Source organism: Ictidomys tridecemlineatus, chromosome 11 (genome assembly GCF_052094955.1).
Source record: "Ictidomys tridecemlineatus isolate mIctTri1 chromosome 11, mIctTri1.hap1, whole genome shotgun sequence".
NCBI classification, from domain to species: domain Eukaryota; kingdom Metazoa; phylum Chordata; class Mammalia; order Rodentia; family Sciuridae; genus Ictidomys; species Ictidomys tridecemlineatus.
This window is the reverse complement of record NC_135487.1, coordinates 30,975,002-30,990,684: the sequence shown is the minus strand read 5'-3', so window position 1 is coordinate 30,990,684 and position 15,683 is coordinate 30,975,002. Positions and strand designations below refer to the sequence as shown.

The 15,683-nt window shown below is 49.2% G+C and overlaps 1 protein-coding gene across 2 annotated transcripts in view; it reads left to right on the top strand.

The window, feature by feature from the left end:
- Slc2a1 (solute carrier family 2 member 1) overlaps window positions 1-15,454 on the top strand; it is a 30,722-nt gene extending 15,268 nt beyond the window's left edge. Inside the window, exons 2-10 of one of the 2 annotated variants that reach the window (XM_040288487.2) lie at window positions 7,499-7,623; window positions 9,218-9,378; window positions 9,555-9,795; window positions 10,429-10,591; window positions 10,682-10,869; window positions 11,145-11,249; window positions 11,701-11,802; window positions 13,039-13,242; window positions 13,601-15,454. In XM_040288487.2, the coding sequence (XP_040144421.2) occupies window positions 9,332-9,378; window positions 9,555-9,795; window positions 10,429-10,591; window positions 10,682-10,869; window positions 11,145-11,249; window positions 11,701-11,802; window positions 13,039-13,242; window positions 13,601-13,801 (1,251 nt within the window). In that variant the 5' untranslated portion in view covers window positions 7,499-7,623; window positions 9,218-9,331 and the 3' untranslated portion in view covers window positions 13,802-15,454. The remainder of the gene's footprint in view (window positions 1-7,498; window positions 7,624-9,217; window positions 9,379-9,554; window positions 9,796-10,428; window positions 10,592-10,681; window positions 10,870-11,144; window positions 11,250-11,700; window positions 11,803-13,038; window positions 13,243-13,600) is intronic. The other variant, XM_005317897.5, reaches the window with a different exon arrangement.
- Window positions 15,455-15,683: the final 229 nt, after the last annotated feature.

Here is a 15,683-nt window from a genome sequence, read left to right as displayed (position 1 = left end):
CACTGGGGAATGTGGGAGGTGCTGGGACACACGGTTCTTAGATGCAGTCTGGAGAGGAGTTGAGAGTTGGTCACTGGTGTCCAAATGGGAGTAGGAAGATCTCCCAGGGAGACTAGAATAAAAACCCCTGAGAACATCCCCAGTTACAGAAGAGAGGAGCAGAAGGAGCATAAAAGGTGATATCTAAAACCCAGAGATAAGAGCCTCGAAAGGGGAAGACGTGAGGTCTTGAAGAACCAGGGTGTTTTGTGTTCACTGCTGTGTCCTTAGTGCCTAGAACGGTGCCTGGGGTAGTAGTTGCCCGTGGTCAATGTGAGTAGATGAATGAAGTGAGGGAATGCTGTCAGATGCCCGGAGAAGAGACTGTGTAGCTGGAGGGATTATAAGGCTAGGATTGTTTTTCGTTTCAATTTGAAACCAGTAGATGAGGAAAGGGGGAAGATCAGGAAGTGAGGTGGGGTCCTGAGGAGGCAGATGGGTTAGAGCAGGAGCTAAGGGGCTGCATTTGTCCAGAAGGGACTAAGAAAATGTGACCAAATCTAGAAAGAAGTTCTCTAATCCTTGAAGCTTCTTATCTAAACAGAAGTTGGCTAAAGGTTGGCACTGTGGTAGGCAGTGGGCAGGATAACTGACCAGGGTGCCATAGAAGTACAGGTGACCAGCAGAGAGGGCCCAGCTGAGGCTGTAAACTGCATTTATGGGAGTATTTGGGGACACAGGTCCAAAGGTCACTCCAGAAACCAGCCTTGAGAACATACAGAAATCTAGCGGTGTTTTCTGGCAAGCACACACGTGTTTGGAATGATTACATTGGCACTTTACAAACTTCTCATAAGAGGGTCTGGCATTTTCTGATAGGAACAGATTAGAAGTGATCATTTTAACATGTGAAGAGAGAATAGAAGGATGAAAGAGGAAGGAACAAAGCACAGCTCAGAGCTGAGGGTAGAACAAGGCAGAGTGGCCACTGGGCCTGGTAGACCTGAAGGCACTGTCCCAGGAAGATACAGGGATTCAATTCTGCCAACTCTGTCATTCAGAATGGCTTACCAAGTGCCCGTGCTGTGCCCCATACTGGCCTAGGCAGCAGGAAGGGACACACCTGTGAAGGCACTGGGCACATTCTGGACCTCATGGCTGTCTTATGTGGTCTGAGCCGGGCCCTGTCTCTGCCCTCTGAGGACTCCCCATGCAGAGTGGTGGCACCACCCCTTGTAAAACCAGAGTATAGTCATCCCTAGGAATCCATGTGACGGGGACTGGAACAGGACCTCCTACAGATTCCAAAATCTTTGAATGTTCAAGTCCAAATGTACACAATGGCGTTGTATTTGCAGATAACCTACACAAATCCTCCCACGTACTTTAAACCATCTCTAGGTCACTTACCCTAATACAACGTAAATGCTGTGTGTAGCATGGAGGAGTCGGATTGTTTAGGGAATGATGATATGAAAGGAAAGGTTTATACATGTTAAATGCAAAAACAATTTTTATTTTTCAAATATTTATGATCCTCAGTTGGTTAAACTCACAGATTCTGGGGGCTGACTATATAATTAATAGAGGGCTTCAGGGTGCTGTGAAAGCAAATAGGAGGGAATAATTGTGCTGGGGCGAGGAGGATGGGAAAAATAGGCAGGGCTGTATGAAGGATTTGCAGCCAAGTTAGACCTTGAAGGTGCATTGACTTCCAGAGAAGGAGGGCCAGGGACCAGCAAACCTGCAGAGATGCGATGGCATGAAGTGCTTGCTCCCTGATGGGGTCTTGCTCAATGGCATGGGACTTCCCTTCTGTCCAGAAACACTTTTCTTAGGAAACATCATTGAATTGGCAGTGACTCTTGACAGGAGACTTTGCCCACCAGTTGTGGGGAAGCCAGTTCTGCTGCTCATTACCAGAAGCTTCTTTTCTGCCATAAAAGAGGCCCAAAGGGCTTCCTTCTGGAAGTGGCTAATTAATCATGATACTATCTTAAATGTTTACAAAGCACCTTCCCTTCAATTACCTCCTCCCAGCAGCCCTGTTAGGCAGGTGGGGCTGATGATCTTCTTCCTCCTGCAGTTGAGAAAACCAAGTCTAGGGGAGGGCCCAGGGACCAAAGGACTGAACCAGAGGTGGAAGCAGGCCTCACTGCATCCTTTCCCTGCCCTACCCTGTGAGCAAAGGTGACATCCCTGCCATGTGTCCCATCTCCTTAAAGGAGGGGGAAGGAGGTGGAAGAGGCGAGCCCAGCCACAGAGGGAGGTCCTCCTGACCCCCCCACAGCTGATCTAAGAATTGCCTTTCCCCTCCCCAGTCTCCAGCCCACCCCAGAGATGACTAATGCCCACAAAGAAAACATCAGGTCCTCACCAAGGGACAGTGTGAAGCGTGTCTGGGGGGAGGCCTTCTCAGAACCCAGAGTGATGGCTGGGAGGAGCCTGATGCTCACAGATCAAACCTTGTTTGACAGTGGAAGGTGAGATATGCGTAGAGGTGAGATGGCCTGAGCTGAGCCCACTTTGTGAGTGAGAGAATTGAACCAGGCTGGGGGTGAGACCTGCCTCCCAACCTGAGCCCACTGCCCCCTCAGCTTAGCTGGGTTCCAAGTTCTATATAAAGATCCAGAATTCTGGGTCTCCTTTTTCCTGCACCTGTCACCACAACTCTTCCATCTTATTCACCTAGTGTCAGACGTTGTTCTAAGTGCTTTAGAAATGGTAATTCAGTTGTTCCTTACAATAACCCCACTAAATAGTTACCATAAAAGAAAGAGGGGCACAGAGATGTTGAGCACCTAAACCAAGGACACACAGCTAATAAGGCAGAGCTGGGATTTGAATCCATGGAATCTGGCTTCCATCTGTGTTCTTGACCACTATGGAAATTGGGCGTGATCAGAGCTGGGCACCTAAACACCGTTGGACATACCTACAGCTGGCACTCAGCTGGCCTCATGTTCTGAGCTCAGAGATGAGTCAAGCCCAGTCATGTACAGACGTCTCAACTGTTTCCCATACTCAGTTGCACAATCTCTTACACCATCACACCCTGTCACAGCCCCATCATCTTAAGTCCCTCAGTCAGATTCATGACTTGTTAGCAGTTAGTAATCACCCTGTCTCCCTCTATTCCTATGCTGGGCTGCAGCAACAGGTAAATCAGACCCTCTGTGTTGAAGCTAAGCCTAGAGTGAGCACACGGAACCTTGTAGTTAGCTGCATATGGACAGAGATGGAAAGTTGAGCAGAGAGGGTGCTTGGCCCTAGAGCAGGGTTTCTCAACCTCAGCACTGTTGCCTCTTTCTAATGGGCAATCCTTTGGTGTTGGGGTGGGGGCTGTCCTGGGCACTGTTAGGATGTTTAGCGGCATCCCTGGCCTCCCTCACTGTCAATAACTAGTATGACAGCCAAAGTGGACCTGGACTTGGACAGGTGTCTTCAGAAGGGGCAGAATCACCCTCATTTGAGAAGCACTGCAGTTGGGAAGGAGGGGTGGCCCTCGGGAGGCTTTCCAGAGAAGTATCCACATTGGCCAAGAGCTGATTAAGTGTAAGCAAAAGAGGCTCAAATGAAAGCACGGAGTATTGGGGTATCCAGGTTGTGTGGGGGAGCTGCCGTGTCTACCAGAGGAAGGGCAGGCATATGAGTCATAGTGTGGGTGGCAGTGACACTTCATCCTGAGGGCTGAGCAGGGCTTTAGATGGGGCTATCAAAGTGAAATTAAGATCCTGCATTTGTGAGGAAGACCCTGGAGGCCATGGACCAATGAGAGGTCACTACAGCCAGAGCAAAGGTCTGGCCTTGATTTGGAGGCAGGCCATGTCTTGCTTTTCCAGAGAAGCAGCCTAGGTGGTCCAATCTCTGTTGTGGGTTTGGGCCCAATTTCTAGCTTCAACTTGAGCCTCTTTCTTCCCCAGACCCTAGAGAGAGGCCCCAGGGGACCAGTTTGAGCTACCCATCTGTTCCAGCCCCACCTGGAACATGTGGCTCTGAACTCCCAGCTGACTCTGGGGTGTGTCTGAGTTACTATGGAGCCATATGCTCTGAGCTGAGAGCTAGGGGGAGGGGAAATGCTAGGGCCAGCCCCTACTAAGAGGGAGCAAAAAGCTGGGAACAGGGGTCAAGGCCAGGCTGGAGGACTGAACTGGACAAACTGGCCCTTTCCTCCTTCTAACCAGAGCTGACAGCCTGCTGGCTATTTAACCCCTTCATCTCCATAGTAACAACTAGAAAAGAGGAAGGAGAGTAAGAGGGAGCCCTGTTGGGGGTGAGGTAGAAGACCCAGCCCTCCTAGGTTAGAGGAGTATCTGGAGGAGGCTGGTAAGACCAGTTGGAGGTTCCCAAATGAATCTCTTGGCAATAGTCTAGAATCCTAGATCAGGGGTCAGCAGGCAGGCCAGGTCCAGCCAGCAGCCTGTTTGTGTATGGCTCATAAGTTAAGAATGAGTTCACATTTTTAAAGGGTTGGAAGAAAAACAGGGTTCATATGTGGTTCACAGACCCAACCTGATCTTTTACATGAAATGTGGCCAGTCCCTGCTCTAGATCACTTTGACGTATACAGTTTTCCTATCCACAGACAGGAATTCCACTGCCATAGGTCTCATTCTCAGAAGCCTAGAAAATCAGGGCCTTTGCCCTCTGGGGCTACGGCCTGCTGGGGTCCCCGAAGCAGGCCCCTCATTCCCTCAGGTCTGTGTATGATTAGGGTAGTGATTTGTCTCCTGGCTATACAAAAACAGAAACCCTGTCCCTCCTGCTCCTCTGTAGGTGGTGGCCTCTCTCTAAGACAGCCAAAGTGACAGCTCGTTCCATGTGCCAAATGGCACACTCCGCCTCATGCTCCTCTACGGACACCTTCCGGACAGGGAGAGGAAGTGAGAACTTCCTCTGTAGCTGAGACAGAAGCATGGTCCTCACCCGAGGTTGCTTGGGCCTGGTGGAGGGTGGCAGCAGGGATTCCAAAGATGCCCATAGGAATACATGGGCCTCCCTCCCCCGCCCAGGACAGCAGCTGAGTGAGAAATAGCCATTGCCTGCACACTACCCCATCCCAGGGCCCTTGGCTGCACTGAGCTGGCTGCCCCCAGCTCTCTTTGACCTTTGTGCTCAATGAAGGGCTAGCACAGAGATCTCTCATAGCCTCTCAACAGACCAATGCCATGTCAGTCCCCTCTCAACCTGACCAGGACCTTCCATTTCTGTCCAGCATACATCCACTTACCCAGCTTCCGAAGCAGGGTAGAAAGGGTGTGAATGGGCTGGGAAGAGAGCAGAGGAGGAATGAAGGGCTGACTGATACAGTTGTCCTGCAGGGCTCTGACTGCCATGCTGAAGAATAATGAATTGTGGGAAATGGGATCTGGCCTTGAGGGATGGAAGAGTCAGAAGCAGAATCCAAGTGAGACGTAGGGCAGGTGCTGTATGGGTAGAGAAATAAGACTAATCAGGAGGCAGAATCAGTAGGACCTGGAGACGGCTGGATATGGTGGCAGTAGTAGGAGCAAGACTTGTGACAAGCAGGCTTGTGATGGGCACATAAGGTGAGAGCCTCTGGAGCTGGCTGGTGCTGGGTCTTGCCTCAACATGAGCCAGGGTTGAAGAGGCTGCTCAGGTAACTGGAGACTGCTCTGTGAGATCCTGTTAGGGAAGAAGGCAATAGGATCTTCTTCCCCAAGGGGTACCAGACACTTCTAGGAGGGATGCTGAGGGGATGACTGGCAAAGGTGACCCCAGTACTTTTACCCATGTAGAAGTCTTGTGATTCTCCAGGTATCCCCTGCCTTTCCTGGCCAACTGTCAGCTTGGAGCCCCATATGGCTCCCCACAGGAGGAGGGAACACAAAGCCTTCAAACCAGCAGCAGGAATGGAAACCCAGGGCAGCTTCTTTCCAGAAATGGGCAAGATTGAAGTAAATGAAGCAGGCTGCTCCCCTTTGCTTATTCCAGTAAAGCGGTATGAGCAGCAGAGGGGCTGATGAGTGTGGAGGAGCTAGCTTGGGATAAGGTTTGTTACCTCTGACTGTTAAGGAGACTTAACCTAGGATGGGGGCTCTGGGAACACCTCTTTACCTGTGGTCCTCTTACCTGCTGCCCCACCACCTCAAGTAGAGAGTTAGAGATCTCAGTGTCACATCCTTTAGCTCAGGTAGATATAGTTAAGTCCTTATTCGGTACTTAGTTAATCTTTTCTTGTACTGGGGATTGAGCCCAAGGTGCACTCTACCACTAAACTACATCCCCAGTTCTATTTTGAGTCTCCTTAAGTTGCAGAAACTGGCCTCAAACTTGTGATCCTCCTGCCTCAGTTTATCAAATTGCTGGGATTACAGATGTGTACCACACAGTACCTGGCCTTATTTACTTTATTTGCACATAATTCAATTTCCATTAGCTGATTTATTGGCAAATTTTAGAAGGAGTGTAGAAAATTGTGTGAGACCAGCCTGTGAAACAGGGGTGGGAGAAGACCCTGAGACCTTTGGATTGCAGAAATGAAAAGCCTTCAGGCAGGGACAAACATCTTTCCTTATGCCTGAGAGAGACCCAAGGACACCACTGTGCTTGAACCCAGTTGGTAGGTCTGGTTATTCAGTGAGAGTGACAGAAGGGAGAAAGACTTCCAATCTGATGGTGGGTCAGGAAAGTTTGGGTCCACGGAGGGGCGAGCGTCATTTATCTGTATAGTTCCCTTATCTAGAACAGCTTGTTCTCTGCAAATTCTGATATTAAATGGAGCATTACTGTTCCCAGCTAGTCCCTTGAAAAACACAAGCACTTTGTGTTTTGTTAAAATCTGTCTTGTCTCTGCCCCCCCAGCAGAATCAAGGGCTTCTAGGAGAAGAACCTAAGACCCTATATTCATTGATTCCTGTATTCACCTACAGGTATCTCTGGCATTGGCTCTTGGTCCCAGTTCTCAGGGAGGACAAAGTCCTGGGAGTCAAGGAAATCTTGGAGTTGAATCTCAAAGGCAGGAGAAACACATCCAAAGGCAGGGAAGGGCGGAGAAATCATGAAGAGCGAAGGTGTGGCCTGTGCTTTGAGAGTAGAGTAAAGGGCAGAGGACAGTAGGCAGGGAGGCTGGATTGATCCCTAGCAGGAGCCTTGATTCCAAATTGTGGCATAAAGGCTTAGTTAGGTTTTGTGGGAGGTCTGCACGGCTTGGGGCCAGTACCAGTGTGTGGTAGGATGACTTTAGGGGTGATAGTGCCAGGCTTTGTGAGAGGACTGTAAGTGCATTTCACTATTTCCCTATAGTACTATGAAGTAGGTATAGTCATGTACCACATAATGATGTTTTGGTCAGTGACAGGCTACATATACAATGGTGGTCCCATAAGATTATAATGGAGCTGAAGAATTGGTGGTGGTGCTATAAACAACCTATCAAGTAGTAAAAAAGCACAGCACGTACAATTAAGTATAGTATGTAATACTGTGTTATGATGATGATAGTAAATGACTGTGTTACTGGTTTATGTGTTTATTCTATTTTCTATTGTTATTTTAGAGAGTACTCCCTCTACTTATTAAAAAAATGTTTGCTGTAAGACCGACTGCTGTGTGACGCTGGCAGCAACCTCCTGCATCACATGTTCACCATGCCTCTGTTGTAGCAAGAGGCCACATCTAGTGGTAGGCCTGCACCATCTATAAGCTTGCATTAAGTGCACTCTGATGTTTGCACAGCAATGAAGTTGTCTAATGACACAGTTCTCAGAATGTATCCCTGTTGTTAAGTGATATGTGATTGAATTGCTAACATCTGCAGTTTAGAGATGAGACAATTGGAACTCAGATGAAATAACTTGCCCACGGTCATATTGGAAGTAAAGACTGGAGCTGAAATCTGAATTTGGTTGTGTTCCGATTCAGAGCCCATGTTCCTAATCACTGCACTGTCTGGCTTCCCTGGAACAGATAAGTAGATCCTTAGGACTGCCCACCCCTCCCAGTTATGCCAACCCTCTGGAGCCTATCCTCTACTGAATGTCTCTAGACTTGACAAGTCCTGGCAGCAGTGCAGGGATGAAGATGGTTAGTGAGCATTCCAGGGCTCTCTCCATTTCCCCTTTGGCAAGAGTAGCTACCCACCACCTCCTCTTCCTCTATGGCTTGAGAGGGATAGGGAGGACCACAAGCAGGGACGACAGAGAATGAAGGGTCTGCGGTACACAGCTGGGGAGGATGTCAGGCTAGGTTAACTTGAGATTGAATGTGAGCTACAAGCTGCAAGGGAAGGAGGGGCATGCAGGTTTGTGACAGGTTAAAGCAAGGAATCCTCAGATTAGATGAGCTTAAGTGTATATGTTATGGGCTGTGTGCACAGGAAGCTGTCTCTTATTAGTTGGGCATGAGCCTGGCTACATGTGCACTAGATGTGGGTCGATGTTGCCCAAGAGCATGGTGAGCGTACTCAGAACCAGGGCTGCCTGTGCTAGCCACATCTACTCTGCCAGGGGTGGGGATAGGGCTTGTGGGCAGGCCTGTACAAGGACAGGTGTCTCCAGTTCCTGGAACCGTTTCCCTGTCTGTATCCTTTCCCTAAACCTCCCAGCAGAGCACCTGGAGAGGGGAAGAGGCCATGGGTTCTTTAGGCTAGCGCTCACAGTCCAACCCCAAAGGAGCTGGACTTGGAAGGCAGAATGTGACAGTGTCAGTATTGTGAGCACATCTGAAGAGTGATATAAGTTGGTCATGCCAGGCCCTAAATGCAAATTCAGTGAGTGTGCACTTCCCACAGGGCCACCAGAATGGTAGAACCTGTCTGTCTAGCTGTGCTTCCTCCCTAGCAGGAGGTTGGGGAGAGGCCCCAGGGCAGGAGCTGGGGCCCTAGGGCACCAAGAGCAGAAGAGAAGAGACATGTGAGAAGAAGCATTTTCTCCCTATGTGTCTCTGCTCTGTGCCTGAACTTTCTCCACTATCATTTGCCATCATCCCCAGCAAGTCATGTTGAGCATGTGAAACCACAGAGCACCGGGAACCACGCCTTAGAGGAAGGGTGAGAGCTGGCTCTCAGAGATGGAGTCCAGCCCATGTTTCTTGCCTAAGGAAACTGAGCCCCTCCCAAACCCCCAAAAGAAGGGACTTGGTTCAAGAACATGCAGTAAGTTTGCAACAAAACTAGGCCCTGGGCCTTTCAGCATTCTGTGGTAAAATGGAGTTCTCCGAGCTAGGGGAGTGTGGGCCCTGGCCTCACCCACCCACCAAAGCTGCTTCTCTCCTGCAGGTGATCGAGGAGTTCTACAACCAGACATGGATCCACCGCTATGGGGAGCCCATCTTGCCCACCACACTTACCACACTCTGGTCCCTCTCGGTGGCCATCTTCTCTGTTGGAGGCATGATTGGCTCCTTCTCTGTGGGCCTGTTTGTTAACCGCTTTGGCCGGTGAGTAAGATGGTCCTGGCCCTGCTTTTGGGGAGCCCATGTCTTCCTGTCCAGGGAGTCCTAGCAGGAAGGGGTGGGGGGAGACTTCTCTGCCTGTTCTAGGGTTTTACCTATGGCCCAGCCCTTGGGGTGTCAGGGAATCCAGGGACCCACCTGACCTGTGACCCCACCCCCAGGAGGAACTCGATGCTGATGATGAACCTTCTGGCCTTTGTGTCTGCTGTGCTCATGGGCTTCTCGAAACTGGGCAAGTCCTTTGAGATGCTTATCTTGGGCCGCTTCATCATCGGTGTGTATTGTGGCCTGACCACAGGCTTTGTGCCCATGTACGTGGGGGAGGTGTCACCCACAGCTCTTCGTGGGGCCCTGGGCACCCTGCACCAGCTGGGCATCGTTGTTGGCATCCTCATTGCTCAGGTAAGTCAGGGCCGGGTCTGCCTGCCTAGCACTGCCCCCATCCATGGCTTTAGTGGTCCTCAGGTCTGAGTCCAGCCAGGCTTCAACTAGACCTCCACCCAGCCTTCTAGAGCCCTGTGAAGGACAACCTCGTGGTACACAGACCCAGAGAACACACTGCCATTTGCAAACCTCCCATGGGCCTTCCTAACCAAGGAGCATTCCCTCTGGCTTCTCATTCTTCTCACTCAGCCTCCAACCACAGGGGACCCCACTGTTTAACATGTGGGATCTCTCATGCCTCCAAGCTGGCAGGCCCTTGTGCATACTGTACCTCTCATCAAAAAGCTTCTCTGTCCATCCCCAGAGTCTGCCCATGAGAGAGTAGCACCCCTCATACTTTATGCCAGACAACATTTATAGCATTGTCATTTGTCCTCCCAGTAATGTGGTATTGGGTCCTACTTTCCCCACCTTACAAATGAGGAAATTAATGTTCAGTGGAGGTCAGGCCTCACATTAGTGGCAGAGCCTCCATAACTGGAGTTCTTTTCTTAAAGCAGTGGCTGATACCAAGCAGGGAAGGCCACTGTGGTGGGTTGGCATGGGAATAGGGGCCAGGACAGGGGCGCTCACAGCCCCGGCTTCCTCCAGGTGTTCGGCCTGGACTCCATCTTGGGCAACGAGGAACTGTGGCCCTTACTGCTGAGCATCATCTTCATCCCAGCCCTGACGCAGTGCATCCTGCTGCCCTTCTGCCCCGAGAGCCCCCGCTTCCTGCTCATCAACCGCAACGAGGAGAATCGGGCCAAGAGTGGTACGGGCCGGGCCCTGCCCTCCTCCCTGCCCCATGAGCCCTAGCCTTTGCCCCCATTCTGAGCCACCCCACCTTCTCTCATCCCACTAGTGCTGAAGAAGCTGCGCGGAACAGCTGATGTGACCCGTGACCTGCAGGAGATGAAGGAGGAGAGTCGGCAGATGATGCGGGAGAAGAAGGTCACCATCCTGGAGTTGTTCCGCTCTCCCGCCTACCGCCAGCCCATCCTCATTGCCGTGGTGCTGCAGCTGTCCCAGCAGCTGTCGGGCATCAATGCTGTGAGTACCCCTACCCACCCCTTCCTGTGGCTCCAGCCAAGCCCCAGGCTCAAGTGTGTGCTATGAATTAAGTCAAACAAAATAATAAGCAAGCATCTGCCCAAGAAGCTTCCCTTTAGAGCCAAAAGCCTTAAAGTTACTGGTGCAGTGTCCTCTGAGCAGTAGTATTTGTCCCCTTCATTCCTTACTCACCCTTTATCCTGCATCTACTGGTACAGAGGCAAGGGAAGGGCCACAGCACCTAGCCAAAACCCAACAATCTCTCTGCCTGGCAGGTATTCTACTACTCTACAAGCATCTTCGAGAAGGCAGGAGTGCAGCAGCCTGTGTATGCCACCATCGGCTCGGGCATTGTCAATACAGCCTTCACTGTCGTATCGGTGAGTCTTTGCTTATTGTTGGTCTGCAGCCAGGGTACAGCTCAGAGCCTCAGGGGCCCATGATAGAACTGACAGCATTTGCTACAGAGCCAGGCATGTGTCATGTGCTCCCTAAGCGTTCTCTCATTTCATCCTCAACATCTTGTGAGGTTCATTACTGATAAGCTGACATGAATGCTCTCCAAAGGTCACAGCCAGGATGCTCAGCTGTCTAGTCGCAAGGGCCACCTTGTACTGCTATTGGGCTCCAGAGTTAGCTCTTTACCCTCACCCTCTTATCTAGTCCCAAATAGAGCCCTAGTAAGGAGGAGGTGCTGTCTCCCTCAGCCCTCTCCCCACCCCCGCGATCTGTGCAGTGCCATGTGGCTTTCCCCACTATTGACTAAATTCTGGGTAGTGAGCTGTGAGAGACACCAGGCAAGGGTGACACTCACACTCTCTCTGCCCACAGCTGTTTGTGGTGGAGCGAGCTGGCCGGCGGACCCTGCACCTCATAGGCCTGGCTGGCATGGCAGGCTGTGCTGTGCTCATGACCATCGCCCTGGCCCTGCTGGTAAGTGGCCATGTTCTAGAGGGTAAAGTGGCTGGGGATATGGGAAATCCATCTGGGCTTAGATCCCAAAGTGCCTGTGTCAGCCCCAGCCTGACAGGCTACGTGGGACTAAACTCTCCCTGGTTCTGCTCCCTGGGTCAGGGCCTGATCTTCTGGCTCTTGAGGTTGTCTCCTTTTATCCCACTCACATTGGGTCTTGAACTTTCTTCTTCTTGCTTGAGTTTCTCAACACAGCACCTTTGGCCTCAGACCCCAAGCTCTCATCTCCCCAGAGAAATGCCTTGCCTGCCCCGTATTGAACCTTTCAAAGCTTTCACATGTAGACTCAATTCATCTTCACAAATACCCTAAAAATATTACCCTCCACCACAGAGATGTAGAAACATACCTGTCTCGCACAGTTCACACTACTCAGAGATGCAGTTCAGCCATTACAGGTTGAATATCCCTTATCTGAAATGCCCATACCAGAAGTGTTCTGGATTTCAGATATTTTTGGATTTTTGAATATGTACATATACAGATTGAGCTGTCTTAGGGATGGTACCCAAATGGAAACATGAAATTCATTTTTCATATGCATCTTATAGTCAACTTTATACAATACTTTGGATGTGCTTACATTTTGACTATGATTAGTCAAATATGAGGTCAGGTGTGGAATTTTCCATTTGTGATATCATGTTAGCAGTGCTCAAAAATATTGATTTGGAGCACTTTGAATTTCAGGTTTCAGATTAGGGATGCTCAACCTGTATTCCCACTTTATGGGTAAGGAAATCTAAGTCCCATGTCAGATCAATGATGAAGCTAGGCATCCACCTCAGGTGTGCAGGCCCCAAGCCTGAGACTAATCTCTGTGATTACCTATACCAGGCACTCACGTACAAACACTCATTTGTCAACCCCTGTGCATTACACTCATACATCTAAACTTGGGGAAGTCCAGTGATTGTTGAGGGGATGATGAACAACAGATCTAAGATCTGAACCAAAGTCTTTAATTTTTCTATCATGATCTCCTAAAAAAGAATGACTATATGCAGCATTATAAAGTTTACAAACCAAGACCCAACACAGGGTACCCATGTCATATGGTATATCCAGAATCAGCACCCCAGGTCTCCTGCCTTCCAGCCCAGAGCCGGGGCCCTTGGAGCTGATTTCCTCTAAGGAGTCATTACAACCCAGTCTAACCTCTCCACCACCACCCCCATTCCCCAACTTCCTCAACAGGAGCAGCTGCCCTGGATGTCCTATCTGAGCATCGTGGCCATTTTTGGCTTTGTGGCCTTCTTTGAAGTGGGCCCTGGCCCGATCCCATGGTTCATCGTGGCTGAACTCTTCAGCCAGGGTCCACGCCCAGCTGCATTTGCCGTCGCTGGCTTCTCCAATTGGACCTCAAATTTCATTGTGGGCATGTGCTTCCAGTACGTGGAGGTGAGAACCCCCATTGCTCAATCCTCATCATTTTATCACCTACATGTATGACCTCATGTGCAAAGTGCTCTCTCAATATTGTAATCACGAATCATGCTGAGAAAGAAACTTGGGCTCAGAAGTCCAGGTTACCTGGCTATGAACAATTCTAGGTTCTTTCCTTAGCATTGAATCATATTCATAGAGCCTGTCCCATGCCAGGTATAAGCAATCTCATTTAATTATTACAGCATTCCTGAGTGGTACATGGATATGTTTCCTTTATCAGATCAGAAACCTAGAGGTAAAGTGACTTATCCAAAGTCCTGCAGCCAGGAATATAGGGTCATGACTTCTAACATGTCTGTGTATCTTCCAGCAACTGTGTGGTCCCTACGTCTTCATCATCTTCACTGTACTCCTGATTCTGTTCTTCATCTTCACCTACTTCAAAGTTCCTGAGACTAAAGGCCGGACCTTCGATGAGATTGCCTCTGGCTTCCGGCAGGGGGGAGCCAGCCAAAGTGACAAGACACCTGAGGAGCTGTTCCACCCTCTAGGGGCTGATTCCCAAGTGTGAGGTGCTCCATGCCCCCAGCCCGGCCTGTTCCCAACAGCCCCAAGAATCTCTCTGGAGCACAGATAACTGGACAAGACTTCCAAACTGACAGATCTCAGTCAAGCCGGGTCTGGGGCTCCTTTCTTCAGCCAGCAACGATGTCCAGCAGAATATTCAGGACTTTAATGGCTCCAGGATTTTAATGAAAGCAAGACTGTTGCTTAAATCTATTCAGACAAGCAACAGGTTTTATAATTTTTTTTATTACTGATTTTGTTATTATTTTTTTATCAGCCAGAGTCTTTTGTCCCCACACCCCAGGCTTCACCCTGAGTGGTTCAGTGCCTGAGGGTAGGGGCCAAGCCCTGTCCAGACACTTGCCTTTTTCACCAAGCTAATCTGTAGGGCTGGACCTATGATCAAGGACACACTAATTGAACTATGAACTATGAGGCTTCAACCCCAGGAGGTGGTTGTGGCCACCTCTTTCTGCAGACCTGGATCTCTCCACCTTAGGGATCAGGCTCCATTTTAGGATTTGCCTATTCCCATCTCTTCCTACCCAACCACTCAAATTAATCTTTCCTTGCCTGAGACCAGTTGGGAGCACTGGAGTGCAGGGAGGAGAGGGGAAGGCCAAACTGGGCTGCCAGGTTCTAGTCTCCTGTGCACTGAGGGCCAGATGATGACCATGAAAGAAGGGCCATGGGAGGCCGAAAACTCACTGCTGAAGAAAACATGGACACTCCTGCCCTGCTGTGTATAGATGGAAGATATTTATATATTTTTTTTGGTTGTCAATATTAAATACAGACACTAAGTTATAGTATATCTGGACAGACCAAGTTGTAAATACACCAACACACTCCTTCTGTAACTTACCTAAACAGATATAAATGGCTGGTTTTTAGAAACTTGGTTTTGAAATGCTTGTGGATTGAGGATAGGGATGTTTGGATGGGAATGAGAGAAACAAGCAAAGTTGCAACCACTGCAGTGGCTTGGGACTTTGGCTCAGGATCCCATACCTTCCAAGCACCTCTGGGCAATGTGGCCTTTAATTGCTCAAAAATCTGTATGATCTCTTTTATTACCCAAAGAAAATACAATTTCTTTATCTCGGTATTCAAGGTATTCCCATCATATATTTGATAGCTGGAGTTCAAATAATAATAGCTCTGTGCCAACCATGATGCTCAGGCTTGATATGAATTATCTTAAATATGAAGTAGGTGCCTGAATATTCATGTGACGGGCTCACAGAAGTTATGTGCCTTAAGTCTAATAGCAAATATGTTTAAAACCCTTGCTTTTAACAATCACCCCTTTAAGAACCCCTTCCTCATGCCCCTCCTTCAAACAAAGTGAACTCTTTTTTGTGTGTTAGCCCAGTGAATTATCAAGCTTATTTCTTCTGGAATTGTCCCCTCTGGTTCCAGTTTGTATACTACTGCCTCCTCTGACTTCTGACCCTCCTCTTTCACCCCTGAATTTTAAGAGCATTCATATGTTCCTTTCCTGTTGACACTGTGCCCTTCCACCCTTTATCACAAATCCAAGTTTCTTCCACCTGTCCTGGAAAGAAGCACTGACTGGGTTTCTCTGGGTCTGCAGAATTATTCAAAAGACACTCAAAATAGCTGAAATAAAACACAAAGGACACTTGTCTCTAGAGACTCGGTGACAATATCTGAGGATAATTCTCCTTCATAAATGCATATGGGCAAAACTATAAACACTCTGGTATGACGAGGTTTTAAGGAGGGGGTGAGAAGGAAAAACAGGTACTTGGTAAATGGAAGTGTCTGTATCACCTTTAGGTAAAGAAAATGTATGAGGACTTTCCATCCCCATCTCACAAATGAGGAACAAGGCTGAGAAAGGGTGTGCCTTGCTAGAGCCT